This window comes from Sorex fumeus, unplaced genomic scaffold, assembly GCF_029834395.1.
Source record: "Sorex fumeus unplaced genomic scaffold, SorFum_2.1 ptg000153l, whole genome shotgun sequence".
NCBI lineage: Eukaryota > Metazoa > Chordata > Mammalia > Eulipotyphla > Soricidae > Sorex > Sorex fumeus.
This window is the reverse complement of record NW_026606210.1, coordinates 1,124,482-1,140,192: the sequence shown is the minus strand read 5'-3', so window position 1 is coordinate 1,140,192 and position 15,711 is coordinate 1,124,482. Positions and strand designations below refer to the sequence as shown.

Sequence of the window (15,711 nt, the reverse complement as noted above, 5' to 3'; positions counted from 1 at the left end):
GGCGTCCGCGCGTGTGCGTGTCGGGGCCGTGACGTGTCCGCGCTCTCCCGCAGGGCTACCTCCCCGCCAACGTGGACCGGCGGGCGGCCACCCTGCAGCGGAAGCAGGAGGAGTACTTCGCGCTCGTCGAGCAGTACTACGGCTCCCGCGAGGACGAGGCCCACCAGGACACGTACCGGCAGGTGGGCGCCGGCTGGCCGCGGGGGAGGGGGCGTGGGTCTCGAGACCCCCTCGCATGCTGACCCCACTGCAGGCCGGAGCAGGCCTCTGTCCTGGGGGCTGGGGGGTGCGACCGTCTCTGCCTGGAGGGGCTTGAACACCGAGTGTGGGGCTGGGTGCCGGGGCCCTCCGTGCTGAGAGGTGCCTGCCTGGGGCCCTCGGGCCTGCGTCCCCCACCGCCCACCACGTGGGTCTGCTCAAAGCCCCCAGAGATGGTGTCCCCGGGGGGGGGGACTTTTGTGAGAGAAACTTCTAGAGTCCCACGTGGCCCTCGTGAACGGAGCGTGTGGCCTCAGGCCTCGCTTCCCGCCACGGCTCTGCCTCCTGTGGGTGCTGGCAGAGCTCAGGGTCCCACACGCTGCACACGCGTGTCTGCAGCCCCGCCCGGTCCCTGCCACGGGGCTTGGCCACGGTGGCCACAGCAGCCTGCGTCCGTCCTTCCGTTCCCCCCTCCAGTGGTCTCTAGACACCGGAGCTCACCCTACTGCCCGCCTGCATTTGCTTTCTGGATGCTTTGGTCACCCTTGGGGCTGGGCAGGGTGGGGGGTGTCTGGAGCTGGGGGCCAGCTCTAGGTCACGGGAGGTCCTGTGGCACCAGGTCTGCGTCACGATGGGGACCGGGGCAGAGGTGGCACAGAGTCCCTGTCCCCTCTCGGCATGCCGATATCAGCCTCTGCCCCGGCCAGCCTGACCTCTCTGGGGACAGGGTGAACGCTTGGGTGGACGCAGTGCCCAGTGCCCAGGACTCTATGGACACTTGGGTGGACGCAATGCCCAGTGCTGGCTTCCCAGAGCCCCCGGGGACGGGCGCGGCCGAGAGCGTGTCACCGTGTCACACCAGCGCTGACCCAGCCTCCTCCCCTTTGTCCCCGTGGGCGGGGCCTGTCCCCTCTGAGAGCCGCTCTCTGCCGTCCCCAGATCCGCATCGACATCCCTCGGATGGGCCCCGAAGCCTTGGTTCTTCAGCCCCGAGTGACGGAGGTGAGTGGGGCCCCCGGTGGGGGGGGCGGGCTGTGTTGCCGGGGGCTGCCCACAGCTGCTGCTGTCCTGCGCGTTGGACCCCGGTGCCGGGCAGCGTGGCGGAGGCGGCGTCCGGGACGGGAGGGCATGCCAGGGGTGCTGCCCGCCCTGCTGCCTCGGGCCTTTCCCTCCCCCTCCCCCGTTTTCGGGCACCCAGGTCTCCGGGTCCCCAGCACCCGCCCGCCCTCCCGTCCCCGGTGAGGCCTCGGCCACTCCCGTGGGGCGTCGGAGGCGGCTTCGCCGGGGTCAGGCACACAAGCCCGACCAGCGTCCGTGGGGAGCCCGGGAGATGGGCACTGTTGGGCGGTGTGCCGGCCCCGGGGCCTCGCCCTGGTTGGAGTGGCCCCCGCGGTCCCTTCCCCGGACTCGGCGCCAGGAGCTGCCCTGAGCCAGGGGCCTCGTCTCGCGCCCGCCCCGCCGCCGACACTCCGTTTTACTCAGGCCGTTGTTAATGCCCTTCAGGGGAGTTTTAAAATTTGCTCCATAAAAGGTCCGGCGTATCTTTTATTAGATTTGTTCCCGGTTTTTATATATTTTGTTGCCATTATAAGTGGTGGTTGTTGGGAAGATTCCTTTCGTGTCCTGATTGTTCCCATAAAGTCCTTCTAAACTCGGACATCCCTTGAGCGTGCAGTCAGTGAGATTTGGAATCATCCAGATGACCAGGGTGAGGGCGGCCGGCGGCTCCGGGCGGGGGCAGCCGAGTGCCCGTGGACGCCTCATCTGCCCGGCTCTGCCCGGCTCCTTTTGTGTGACGATGGTGACTTCCTTCTCGCCTGCTCTGCGTGTGTGTGTGTGTGTGTGTGTGTGTGTGTGTGTGTCGGGGGGGGGGGGGGAGGTGCGGCCCTTCCTGTGTTTCCTGTTCCTGGACTTCCACATGGCCCTGCCCTCGGGGCCTCGTCCATCCCGGCCCCTGGTGGGTCTGTCTGTCCCGGCAGCCTCAGGCCAGGTGGGCCTCTCTGGACCCGGGGGCTCCTACTCGGGAGCTGAAGGGATTGGGCATAGCTGTGTGTGTACGTGTGTACGTGTACCTTTGTATATGTGTGTGTCTGTATATTTGTGTACGTGTACCTCCATATGTGTGTATGTGTGTGTAGCGTAACTTCTGAGTATGTGAGTCAGTGTGTGTACATGTACCCCATACGTGTGTCAGTGTGTGTGTGTGTGTGTAAGTGTCTGTATATGTGAGTACCTGTACCTCTGTGTGTGTGTCAGTGTGTATGCATGCATATCTCTGTACATGCGTGTCTGTATGTGTGTGTGTGTGTACCTCTGTGTGCACCTACCTCTGTGTGTACGTGAGTGCCTGCATGTGTACCCTGTGGATCTGTGGATCTGTGTATGTGAGTGTGATCTGTGTGTACGTGTGTGCATGCGAGCCTGCGTGTGTGATTTGTTACGTGTTTTCGACGTCCCTGTGTGTCTCTGTGCGTGCGTGCGTATACTGCGTGTCCCTGCGGGCACATCCGCGCGGCCGCGTCTTCACCCTCGGCTTCTTCCTCTTGCTGCGTGTCTTCCAGATTTTCGAGCGGATCCTGTTCATCTGGGCGATCCGCCATCCTGCCAGTGGCTACGTGCAGGGCATCAACGACCTCGTCACGCCTTTCTTTGTCGTCTTCCTCTGTGAGCACATAGGTAAGAGCGTGGCCTGGCGGCAGCTGATCACACACACCGGGGAGTGGGGCCTTAGCCGCCGGTGTCCGGCTCGCAGTGTCCCCGCCTCCGGGCCCGTGGGGGTCCTGCGGCCTGTGCCCCAGCGGTCCGGATGCAACCGGGGTGGTGGGGGCGAGGGCAAAAATATTCGCTGAATGTTTTGCTTACGAGTTAGAAGCCGAGTCCTCTCCTAATTGCATTTCTGCGGCGTTTCGACTCTTGATATACTAGTAGCGTTTCATTTTACGGGAATATTAATTACAGGCAAGGCCGTTACCCCGGTGGACGTTCAGGCTGCCTCGCGCGCGTCTCCCTCCGAGCACGGCCTGCGGTTCCTTGGATTTATGTCGCGGCAGCCAGACTGTCTTTCCGTGGTGCCTGTCTCCCCCCTAGCCTCAGCGTGTAGAAGAACCGTGACCTTGTGAACGAGGCGTGGGTCGCCTCTGGGTTCCCGGGGGTGACGAGCTGGTCCCAGCCCTGTCGGGCGGGGTCCCGGGCGAGGCTGCGGCCCTCGGCCCCCCCCCCCCCCACACACACACAGGCTGTGTGCCTCTCCGCCCCTGGGCCCTGTTTCCCCCTGGCCCGCTGCAGTGGTGGCAGGTGGGTGGGTGGGCGGGCAGGGGCAGGCGGGCTCCAAGTGGCTCCCCCCCCCACTCATTGGGCAGATAATGAAAGTGCCGTCGTGATCCCGGAACCCCGGGCCTCTGTCAGGGCCTTCGGCGCTGCTAATTGAAAGAAGTTCAGCTGCGATGTGATTAGAGAATTGATATTCCATGTTAAATCGACCATATAATTAATGTGGTAAATAAGTTTGTCTTAACTGCTACCACCAACTTAGGTTGTAAGACCCAAGTGATCCTTAATGCCTTTGCCTCGTTGTCAGCAGACAGGCCAGGGGACGCGGCCGCGGCGCTAATTGCCCGGAAAAACGGTGGGAAAGACCTTCTGTGTTCTGCACCGCGGGCTTCCGTAGGCGCCGGCTCCGCGCGGCCCCGCCCCCACGCACACTCACACACACACATGCACACACATGCATGCACACACATGCACGTACACACACAACACACATACACACGTGCACACACACATGCACGCATATGCACACACATACGGGCTTCCCATAGGTGCATACACATGCATGCACACATACACACACACACACACGAGCTTCCATAGGCACCGTCTCCGCACAGCCCTGCCCTGTGCGCACAGACACACGTACACACGCACACACACATATTCACGGGCTTCCGTAGGCACCATCTTCACAAGCCCTGCCCCCGTGTGCACACACACGTGCTCACACATGCACACACATGCCTGCACACCCGCTCACGCACATGGGCACACAGGCACGTACGTGGGCACAGGCCTGCTGTCCCCCAGCGGACCTGCCCTGCACATGGGCACGCACACGGGCGCACGTGCCTGGGTGGCCCCGCCCAGCACCTTGCTGCCCAGTGGACGTTAGTGATTCGGCCCCGGTTTCCTCTGGGGGCTGGTGGGCAGCGGCTTCCGGGCTGGACTCGGCCGCCGGCCCTGGCGCCCGCTCCCTGCCTCCAGCGGCCTCGTCCTTGCCGCCCTCTGGGCCCGGTGGCGGGTCTGCAGGGCCAGAACCGCGGTCCCAGGTGCTGAAATGCCTGCCGTGCCCCGGCAGCCGTGGCCAGTCCTGCGTGCTGCCCACTCGGCGCAGAAGCGGCCTCGCTGTGGGCGCCTGGCCAGCCGAGTGGGCAGAGTCGCAGTCGTGAGGACAGGCAGGACACGGCGGGGCTCTTGGCACAGGGCGGAGGGGCTGTGAGGGTCCCGCACGCACCGCACTCCTGCTGAGGGCGTTGGGGGTCGCCCATTCAGGCTGGAGATGCTAGCAGGTCCGCGAGGGCCGTTTCTGGTGGCGCCTGGAGGATGGCAGGCAAGGTGCGGGGAGGGCTCTGGGCACCCGTGCTGGGTCGGCATGGCAGGAGCAGACACCCCGCACTCGGCCCCTGGCGCTTCAGGACGCTCGCCCGCTGCGGCTGGGAGGGGACGAGAGCCGCCCAGAGCGGCGTCCCCTGGAGCACCACCAGCACAGGGCACGCCCTCGCCGCCGGTCAGTCACAGACTCGTCAGAACTGAAAGGGCCGCCGTGTCGCCGAGAGCCCGTGACACAGGTCCAGGGCCCCAGGGAGGCGGCGGCTCCTCTCACTGTTCCCAGAGCACCGGGACCCCAGATGCCGAGGAGACGCAGGCTCCGTGGGAGAGACTCGGCCGTGGGCGCTGCAGGCGGTGCAGGGAGTGTTAGACTGTTTCTCTGACGGGCAACTGTCACCCTTGAGTGGAGGGACTCTGACACGCTCTGCAGGGCCACCGAATAAAACCCAGGCAGGGTCCGGACGGGCATTTCTCAGAGATGCACCGACACCGGCACAGCCCCAGGGAAGCAGTCAGGAGCGCAGAGAACCTGCCGAGAGAGACGCTTTCCACGCGCCGCCTGGCAGCGACCCGACCAGGGATGGCCAGGGCAGCACCAGGTCCCCACAGCAGGCCGGCACTCACGCTGTTGCGAGGGGCCCATCTGCGGCAGTGGGCTGCCAGGCACTAGGCACCTGGGAGCCTGTCACCCGCTGCAGAGCCAGCAGGAGGAGCGACTTCCTGGGTCCTGGGTGCCTTTGGGGGCACAGACTTCTGAAGCAAGGAGCGGGGTCATTGCACAGATGTGTCTGTGCTGAGACCCACGTTCCGTGGCCAATGGTGTGTGCTCAAGCCGGTGTTTGTGTACCGGGAACCACGTTCCGTGGCCGACGGTGTGCGCCTGAGCTGGTGTCTGTGTACCGAGAACCACGTTCCGTGGCCGACGGTGTGTGCCTGAGCCGGTGTTCGTGTACCGAGAACCACGTTCCGTGGCCGACGGTGTGTGCCCAAGCTGGTCCCAGATAGGCAGTTTGGCGGTTGGGCCACGGCATGTCTGCGTGGCCTCCTGACGTTCCTTTCTCCTGTGGGTGTCTGTGAGGGTGAGGGCTGGTCCCTGCTGCTGCCTCGTGCTTGCAGGGTTCCCCTCCTGGGTGCCGGCCGAGGCCTCCGCAGGCCCGAGCAGCTCTGAACGTGCTTTTCCGTGTGCTGCGGGGGGTGGGGCCGGGGTCTCCGCCGTGAGTCTGGGGCCGTCACCGGCCCAGGCCGGGCCCCCTGTGTTCTCACTGTCCGCACACACGGCCGCAGCTCCGGGACGTGGGCGTCCTCTCCGTTTTCGGGGCGATCTGCTCGCCAAGAGGCGCCGGTCTATCAGCAGAGTTTTTCTTTTAGCCCCGCGAACACTCGCTGGCTTGTTTTCCAGGACGACGCTGGGCCGCCGCCCTCCCGGCCTCGGAGATTGACACCTCGCTCCGTCTTTGTCTGCTCCCGCACCCGTTATTAAGCGGCCTCCGCTGGCTGGCGGGGAGGCGCCGGTGCTGGGGCGGCAAGTCGCACGTGTTCTCCGTTGGTCTCTGCGTGCACACACATGTGCTGACACGTGTGCATATGTGTACACGTGTGTGTGCAGGTGTGCGCGCGCGCGTGTGCTCACGTCCAAGGCAGATGGACGTTTGGGTCCCGGCGAGTCTCGTCCGTGTGCCGGCGTTTCTGGGGGGCGGGGGGAGAGAGGCCAGAATCAGCTTGTAGAATCAGCTTCCAGGGACCTCCCCGCCCCGCCCCGCCCCCTCGCCGCCGTGTCCTCGCCTGCTCTGCCCTTGCTCTAGCCGCTCAGCGTCCGGGGGCCGTGTGCCTGGGCTCGTGGGTGCCGCGTCTAGCAGCGCACGGCACTTACATACGTGTACACACGTGTGGAGGCTGCCTGTGCACGTGTGCTGGTGCTTGTGCACGCGTGACGGCTGCACACGTGTGTGTGTGTGTGTGTGTCTCACTTGGCGTGTCCCCGCAGCGTGGGCCCTTGTGTGTGCGGGGCTGAGGTTGGCAGCGTGCCCCTCGCCTGGGCCCTGGGCCGAGCACAGGCCGGTGCAGCGGAGTCTTGGCGGTAAGGCCGCGCTCCTGTGGCCCTGGTGGCGTCTGTGTCTGAATCGTCATGGCGATAACAACGCGCCGTTTTGCCGGCGGAGCCCAGACTCAGAAGCGGAGAACGCTCCGGGCGGGGAGCAGAGGCCCATCTTGGGCCCCCACGGTTGGTTTGTGACCGGTGGGTCCCGCGTTCCTGAAGCAGACCCCGGGGGGCGCGGGGTCCATGCAGCCTGTCCCCCCAGTGCGTGGGCCCTGCCGTGCTGGCCCAGGAGAGTTTGGGGCCACGGAGCCGGAGGGTCTTGGACGGTGGCATGACAGCTGGGAGGGCGGGCGCCAGGGACAGCCTCGTCACGCGCTCGGCACCTGTGTGCTGCCTCTCGTGGTGGGGTCTGTGTGGGGAGCTGCTGGCCCGCGACCCCTCTCTGCCCTCGGCCGTTCTGTCTCCACGACCCCCTGCAGGGCTGGGAGGGGCGGGGAGCCCCCGTGAAGAGAGTGGCGGGGGCAGGGATTGCCGCACCCAGAGCCTCAGTCCCACACGCCTCCTCCAGGAAGACTCCTGGGCCTGCACCCCTCCCTGTGCCAGCGGCCGTCCTCCTCTGAGGCTCTTGGCATCCTGAAGTTTGTCCCCTGGGAGGCAGCTCACCCCAAGTCCATCCCCGCGGTGGGGCAGAGGCTTCGAGGGGGCCCCCCGCAGCACCCCGTCTTACTCGCCGCTGGCCAGGCCGAGGGGAAGTGGGTCATCCCCGCCCAGGACCCGAGGGAGGGTCGTGCCCGGGCAGTGGGGCCGCGGTGGCCGTCGCCAGGACGCAGGGTGCCTGCGAACGTCCCGCCCAGTTGTGGGGCTCACGGGAGCTGGGCAGGGCCGGCCGACCCCTCGGAGGGACACGTCCCCCGCCCCCCGCGGGACGGACCAAGCCGCGCTCCCGCCCGCCCGGGAGGGAAGGGGTTACCCTTGTAGTATTTTATTGAACCACAAAATGTTATTTATAACCCATGTCAGGAGCAATTAAACTGATTGATGATTAAGAAAGTTTAATAGTTGAATAATAAGATGCTGTTCTTGACAGCTATTTTTTCTCATTTTGGAAGCATATTTTATGAGTCTAATAACAGCGCGAAGGGTGGCGGAGGGGTGGGCTGCGTGTAATTACACGGGGCGGGGGATGCGCTCGGCGTTACCTGGGAGGCGACCGGGGAAGATTAAAACACCAATTATGACTTTTGATTTATTATTGGGGGGGTTCGTTAATTGGAACCTATCGCAAGAGCGGGGTTAACGGGTTCGCCGCGGCAGGTTTGGTTAAGAGCCGCGGCCCGCCGGGGGGCTACGGAGGGGCCGCTGTCTCCGGCGCCTCCTGCAGGCTGGGAACCCGCGCCCAGTGTCGGGCCGTGTCCACTCGCCCCGCGCGGCCGTGAGGGCCTCCGGGGCCCCGTGGCCGCTGTCGGCGAGGGGGAGGTCTCTCCCCGGAATCGGCCGCGGCTGGCGTGAGGCAGGAATGCTGATCAACTCGAGGCGGGCTTCATCGGTAATGAGAGTGCAAATTGGGCCAGCGAGTCTGTCTATCAATTAGAGAGGGGGAGAGAGCGAGAGAGAGGTGGGAGAGAGGGAGGGAGAGAGAGGGAGAGAGAGAGAGGGAAGGAGGGGGGAGAGAGGGAGGGGGAGAGAGGGAAGGAGAGAGAGGGAGGGAGGGGGGAGAGACGTGTTGAGGGAGGAGGGTCTGCGGAGGGAGCTGGGGCCTCTGCCCTTTGAGGCTCCGTTCTCGGCTGATCGGATGAGCTGAGCCCATCAACCCAGCTGACTGATCGACGATCCGTGTGTGTGTTTGGACCACGGCGGCTGAGGCGGTGCCCGCCCCTCCCTGCAGGACCCGGGGTCTCCGGGGCCCGCCTCTCTCCCCCACGGCCCTGGGTGCGGGGCCGGGATGGGACGGGTGGGCCGTGGTCGGCTGCCGGGCAGAGGCACGGAGCGTGTCCCTCCCCGCTGCCTCCGCTTCCTCTGCTGGTTCCGCGTCTGCACGCGTGTGTGCCCCTGCCTGCCCCGGGCTCTGTCCTCGCTGCAGGCCCTCAAGCGTCTGTCTGCAGGGAGACCCCCCCCCCGCGCCCCTCCCTCCTTCCCGGGGGCCCCATCAGAGCTGCTCTGAGGCGCCTCTGGGGTTCGTGCGTGAGTGTGGCATGACCCAGTGTGTGCTCGTGTGAGTGTGTGAGTGTGAGCGTGGGTCTGGGTGTGAGTGTATGAAAAAGTGAACGTGCGTGTGTGAGCACGTGTCTGGCTGTGAGTGTGCAAGTGTGTGTCCGAATGCGAGAGTGTGTGAGACCGAGCCTGTGCCTGGGTGTGTGTGGGATGTGAGAGTGTGTGAGCGTGGGTCTGGCTGTGAGCGTGTGTGTGAGTGTGTGAGTGTGGGTCTGGCAGTGTGTGAGCGTGGATCTGGCTGTGTGTGTGGGTCTGGCTGTGAGTGTGTGTGAGTGTGTGAGCGTGGATCTGGCTGTGTGTGTGGGTCTGGCTGTGAGTGTGTGTGAGTGTGTGAGTGTGGGTCTGGCTGTGTGTGTGGGACTGGCTGTGAGCGTGTGTGTGAGTGTGTGTGTGGGTCTGGCAGTGTGTGAGCGTGGATCTGGCTGTGTGTGTGGGTCTGGCTGTGAGTGTGTGTGTGTGAGTGTGTGAGTGTGTGAGTGTGGGTCTGGCTGTGTGTGTGGGACTGGCTGTGAGTGAGTGTGTGAGTGTGTGTGTGGGTCTGGCAGTGTGTGAGCGTGGATCTGGCTGTGTGTGTGGGTCTGGCTGTGAGTGTGTGTGAGTGTGTGAGTGCGGGTCTGGCTGTGTGTGTGGGACTGGCTGTGAGTGTGTGTGTGAGTGTGTGTGTGGGTCTGGCAGTGTGTGAGCGTGGATCTGGCTGTGTGTGTGGGTCTGGCTGTGAGTGTGTGTGTGTGTGAGTGTGTGAGTGTGTGAGTGTGGGTCTGGCTGTGTGTGTGGGACTGGCTGTGAGTGAGTGTGTGAGTGTGTGTGTGGGTCTGGCAGTGTGTGAGCGTGGATCTGGCTGTGTGTGTGGGTCTGGCTGTGAGTGTGTGTGAGTGTGTGAGTGTGGGTCTGGCTGTGTGTGTGGGACTGGCTGTGAGTGTGTGTGTGAGTGTGTGTGTGGGTCTGGCAGTGTGTGAGCGTGGATCTGGCTGTGTGTGTGGGTCTGGCTGTGAGTGTGTGAGTGTGAGGTCTGGTTGTGGGTGTGTGAGTGTAGGGTCTGGGTGTGAGAGTGAGTGTGAGATGCACTTGCTGGGGGTTGTGGGTCCCTCAGACCGTCCCCTCCTGGCCACGGGCCGTCACCCCTCATTGTCTCCGTCCGACGCTCCTTCTCTGCCCCAGCGCCCGGCTCCCCCGAGGGTGACACGCAGGCGCTGCCAGGGGCGAGTGGTGTCGATCCCGGCAGCCCTACAGGGGTGACTGGCTCCGGGCCCCCCGTCTCACTCCGCCGAGCACTTGGAGGGAGTCTCATCCCACAGAGCAGTGTTAGGCCTCCCCGGGATGCAGCTCTGGGCTCAGGGCCTGGGGTCTGAGCCGAGTCCGTGCTCGCGCCCGATGAGGTGTCTGGACCCGCCGTGTGTGTGTGTGTGTGTGTGTGTGTGTGTGTGTGTGGCGTTGGCGCTTCCCAGAGTCCCCATGGCAGGTGTGTGTGTGTGTGATGCCCTCGGAACCCGCTTCCTGGCGGGAGCCCCGGCCGGGCGGCGCTGTGGGACCCAGGGGTGGGCACAGGTGGCCGGGCCCGTGCTGACCGCCCTGTCTCTCCTTGCTGGGCACAGAGGAAGAGGCCGTGGACGCCGCCGACATCTCCCGCGTGCCCGAAGAGGCCCTGCGCAACGTGGAGGCCGACACGTACTGGTGCATGAGCCGGCTGCTCGACGGGATCCAGGTGGGCCGCCCACATGCGTGGACACGCCTGCACGCGCCACGCAGCGTGTGTGCGTGTGTGTGCGCTGCGGGCAGTAGACGTGTTCCGGGCAATGTGCAGCGTGTGGGTGTGGGCTGCGGTTCCGTGCCTGTGTGCGTGTGTGTGTTGCGGGTAACGCACCCATGTGTGCGTGCTCGCGTACACGTGGCAGGCATTGCGTCCCACGAGCAGCACACGCGTGTGCGTGTGGCATGCCGTGACTGTCCCTGCAATCAGTCGCAGAGCAGAGCAGGCCGTCCGGGCCGAGCAGCAGGGGGTGTCCCCAAGTCTCCCGTGGGCCCTGCTCTGAGCCCAACCCAGCGGGTGAGCGTGTCCGGCCCGGCCCCGGGCCCATCCCCTGCCCCCCCTTCCCGAGCCTGGGCCGTGCTCCTAGTGTTTCTCACTCCACGTCACTCTCCTGAGCATCAGTGACGCCCTGCCTGGCTGTGGGTGCCGTGGTGGGTGACACGACTTTCCTAGGGGGGTCCGTGAGCAACCTCTGCTCTCTCTGCAGTGCTCGCTCGGCAGGGCCCTGTGTGGACCGGGCCCCCCCCAGCTCCTCAGACCGGGCCGCACAGGCCACTGGAGCCCTCGGGCCGGCCCTGCTGCCGTGAGTGCAGAAGAGAGAGGCTCGAACCCTGGCCACACGCACGTGTCCCTTCGAGGGGACGCAGAGCGTGTGGCGGGACACAGGCTGCCCCCTCTCGTCCCGTGACTCCTGCCCGCGCACCTCTGCCCGGCCGATGGGCTCAGGCCCACGCCGTCCGGCCCCTCCGAGGCCGTCAGCTGACGACGGTGCCGGCTGCCGGGCCACGGGGAAGGTCCATCACCATCCGGTCAGCAGCGGCAGACAGTTTAAAAATGAAAACGCAGGAGCAGCCAATTTACGGCAGCGCCGCGGAACAGGAAATCTATACGCGGCCGGATGGATGGCCCGCTCCCGTTAATCACCGCGGGCTCCGCCGGGGCGCCCGGCGCCCGCCCGCCGCCCGGGCCCGTCCCGTCCCTGTCCCGTCCCGAGGGTCGCTCTGGGCCTCGGCTGGGGTGCTGCTGTCGGGGCCCGCCTGGCAGCTTCTCCTTGGTGCCCCCCTGGGCTCTGCTGCCCCCTGGGGCCCATCCACGCCACCCAGGCCCCTCCACGGGCACGTCCTGGGCACACGGCCCCGCTGTGTCTGTGCCGAGATGCCGTCCTTGGCCCGTCCTCCCCGGGAGTGGCCTCGGGCTCCCAGCTCTCGTCTCGGGCTCCCAGCTCTCTGTCCCCGCCCGCCTCTCTGCGCCTCCCGTGGCTGCCGGCTCTGGCCTGGCCTTTGGGTCTCTCTTGGGGCCCCTGGAGACCGGTCTCCCCCTCCCTCCCCGTGCCACGGCCACGGCGTCCCCCTTAGGGCCCTTCTCTGGGCCCCCGTGTCTTTGTGGTGTGTGTCTGAGCGAGTCCATCCCCCGTGTCTGGGCCGAGCAGATCAAGGAACAGAACAGAACAGTGGCCGGTGGAGACCCCAGGGTGACCTCCTGCACCAGAAGCCGGGGAGGGTCTCGGGGCCCCAGGGTGGGGGCTTCCTCCTCATCTCTGGGCCGAGGTGGGAGACGGCCGAGCTCCCCCCGCCCCTTCCCGCCCCCCGTGTGGCCCGTGGGGGCTGCTGTCCTGCGGCGAGCGCCGGGGTGGGCGTGTGCCCGGCCGTGTGGCGCCCGGCCCGCCCCCTCACGCCCGCGGTCCCCGCAGGACAACTACACGTTTGCGCAGCCCGGGATCCAGGTCAAGGTGAAGATGCTGGGGGAGCTGGTGAGCCGCATCGACGGTGAGTCCGGGGCCCGGCTCGGGGCTGGGGGCTGGGTTCCGCGTCGGGGAGGGCGAGGGGCCCGCGGGGGCTGCAGGCCCGTGGCTCCCGGCTGGGCGTCGGCGTCGCGAGACCCGCGGCTCCTCCGGTCACTCGGAGCTTTGCTGCTGCAGTGACGCCGCCCGGGGCTGCCGCCACACCACCGGGCACGCGCCCCTGCGGGGTGGGCGGGAGACCCCGTGTCCCCGTGTCCCACAGGGCGGGGCCCCTCCCAGAGGCCTCCTTGCTCCCAGACTGCACTTGTGAGTGAGTGTGTGTGTGTGTGTGTGTTGATGGTGCACGTCTCTGTGCGGCTGCGTGTGACCGGGCGCGACTGTGCACGCGACCTGCAGCTGTGTGTACGCGACTGTGGCCAGCTGCGATTGTGCACGTGTGTGACTGTGCGGCTGTGCACGTGACCGCGTTGAGTGTGCAGGTGAGCGTGTGCATGCCTGTGACTGCACGTGTGACCGTGTGTGCACGCGGCTGTGTGACTGTGTAGACTATGCATGTGTGCGTGTGCACGCCTTTTGTGACCAAGTGTACACACAACCGTGTGTGTGAGCGTGTGTCTGACGGCATGGTCATATGTGTCTGCATTTATGCGTGGCTGCATGTTTGCCTGCGGTGTGAACATGTGTGTGACCGCGTGTCTGTGCATGTATGTGCATGGCTCTGCGTGTGCATGACTGTGTGGGCATGCGTGTGTGTGTGCGTGCATGTGCGTGTGTGTGACTGTGCATGTGTGTGCATGTGTGTGTGTGACTTGTGTGCCCTGTTCCCAGGCAGCGTTGTGTGCTGAGGTGGTGCCGCCTCCTCCACGTGTGCCCCGCAGGCCGGTGCCCATTGCAGGCGTCTGTCCCTGTGGGGCTGCGGGCGCGTCCAGATGCTCACGCCTGGGCCTCCTGGCTCTGCGGCGTCTGGCAGCCATGACCCCCCGGGCCGGAGGCCGCACACGTGTCTTCCCAGTGCCTGACCAGCCCGAGCTGCTGCCTCCCTCCGCTGCTTCCCCCGGGGCCCGGGCAGGGTGGGCACCGCTGACCTCACAACCCCCGGGCCCCTGCCCGCCCCCAGCTCAGCCATCCCGGCCTGGTGGGGGCCCAGCTGCAGCCCGCGGCCGGGCGCGCCTCTGTGCGTGGACACTGTGGCGTGGCGGGGGGTCACCTCGCCACCCACGGGCGGGGCTTCTTCCGCCGTTCCACAGGCATGCGGTGGGGGCGGGACATTCCGGAAGCCCCTGGAACGGTCCTCCTGGTGCTCAGGGCCTGTGGCCGCCGCCACACACTTTCCCGTCCCTGTTTTTTAATTTGGGTTAAATGTGATTTTAATGAAATTTTCCTGAAAGCTGTCTCGACGCCATTGTAAGGTTAAAATTGACTTATTCTTTCAAAGTAGAATCCAGTTACAGCCGGCAAACTGGATTCGGCTTCATTACCGCCGAGTGGAAATAGTTTATTACCGCGGCGAGGGGAGCGGCGCGGGCCATCAGTCAGCGCGGCTCGGCCCGCGGGCGCTCGTGCCCGGGTGTGCGGGTGTGGCCGGGGCCCCCGCGTCCCTGCAGCCGCCCCAGGCCGGGGCTTTTATGAGCACCGACACTTAATTGAACTGTTAAGTGGACACTTGCTCCCTGGCCTCCTGGAGAAACATCCAGCTCGTCCACGCAGGGTGAGCCGGTCCCCAACGCCGCTCTCCTGTGGCACCAGGTGGCCATGAGGGTGGACGCCCCACCCTGCCCTGCACAGGTCCCAGGGCCCTGGACAGGGAGGGGACAGGCTGGGGGTCAGGCAGGGGCCACTGTCCTCTCGCTCCCCTGCCCGGAGCCCTGCGGGGCCCGTCCCTCTGGGGGCTCCGGGCAGGGACCCCTTCTGCTCTCGTGGCTCTGTGTGTCCAGGGCGGGCGAGCCCCTGTGGCTGCAGAAGTCTGGGGCAGCTGTGCTCGCCTGCCGGGCACTGCCGGCCCAAGCGAGGAGCAGGGGGCCTGGGAGTGTCCGCGGGAGGTGACCCCAGATGGCAGACGGGCCCGTCCCTGAGCATCTGCGCTCCTGCCCCTGGGTTGGGGGGGCGGGTGTGAGAGCCGCCCTGTGCCGTGGACGTGGCCACGCTCCGTGGCCTCCCGGCCTGGTGCAGTGCCCAGAGCGCGGTGAAGGCTCTGCGTCAGGCGGGCAGAACCCTGAGCTTGGGCGCCAGCAGCTCTCTGCACAACGGCAGCGGGAGGAGCAGGTGCGGGGGGGTCGGGGATGGGCGCCCGGGCGTGAGTGCCCCGCAGAGCCAGCACTGGGCACCCCTGGGAGCTGGACTTGGCCTGGCCCGGCCAGAGAGCCCCAGCCGTGACCCCTGGGCCGCGGGGCTGCAGGCAGGGCCCTGGGTGCGGACACGGGGCCTTAGGCCTGTTCTTGGGCTCGGGAGGCAGGGCCTCCCTGCTTGTGTGTGGCTGTGTGGGTGGCTGTCCGAGCAGATCATCATCAGTACGAGGAGGCCTTCTCGGGCGCTGACGGGGTCAGCGCATCAGACCGGACGCCACCGTCCATCACGGTCCCGTCAGGCGGCTGATCAGGGACCACGGACACATGGTGATCTGGGGGAGCTGCGGGAAAACAGGCACCGTGAGCCCCTCCCCGTGGGAGACGCAGGGCGAGGCCAGCACGGCCCGGAGGGACTCGGGAGACCCCAGGGGAGACAGACGTGGACGTCGTCTGGGCGCCGGGAAGGCCCCTCGCAGTTCGGGCTGCGGCTGGTGCTGTGACCTCGGGTCGTAGGGTCAGTCAGGAGGGAAGCAAATGCTTTTAGCTGGACGCGGGCAGAAGTGCATTAAAAACATTTGCGGGATGCAAATAACGCCGTCCTCGGAGGGAAATTTATAGTCCGCGGGAAGACGCCGAGGAGCAAAGGTCCCGGCTGCGTGCCCTCCACCTGAGGAGGTCCGGGAAGGCAGCGTGGTGGGGCGGATGAGCCCTATCGATCAGCCTCCGGCCAGCTGCTCAGATCATCAACGTTAGTCTGAGGCGTTAGCTGTCACGACCAGCTGCACATAGGTCACTTGAAAGGGGAGTACGGGAGCGTCTGTCCACTCCATCCCGGTAAGCGGGGCAGCGGAGATGAAGTGGGTGCGTGTCTCCATACACAGGAGGCGGA

At 66.0% G+C, this 15,711-nt stretch overlaps 1 protein-coding gene across 1 annotated transcript in view; it reads left to right on the top strand.

The window, feature by feature from the left end:
- TBC1D22A (TBC1 domain family member 22A) overlaps window positions 1-15,711 on the top strand; it is a 57,137-nt gene that overhangs the window by 23,532 nt on the left and 17,894 nt on the right. The window contains exons 6-10 of the mRNA XM_056107097.1: window positions 54-182; window positions 1,138-1,200; window positions 2,760-2,874; window positions 10,642-10,751; window positions 12,487-12,562. Of these exons, the coding sequence (XP_055963072.1) occupies window positions 54-182; window positions 1,138-1,200; window positions 2,760-2,874; window positions 10,642-10,751; window positions 12,487-12,562 (493 nt within the window). The remainder of the gene's footprint in view (window positions 1-53; window positions 183-1,137; window positions 1,201-2,759; window positions 2,875-10,641; window positions 10,752-12,486; window positions 12,563-15,711) is intronic.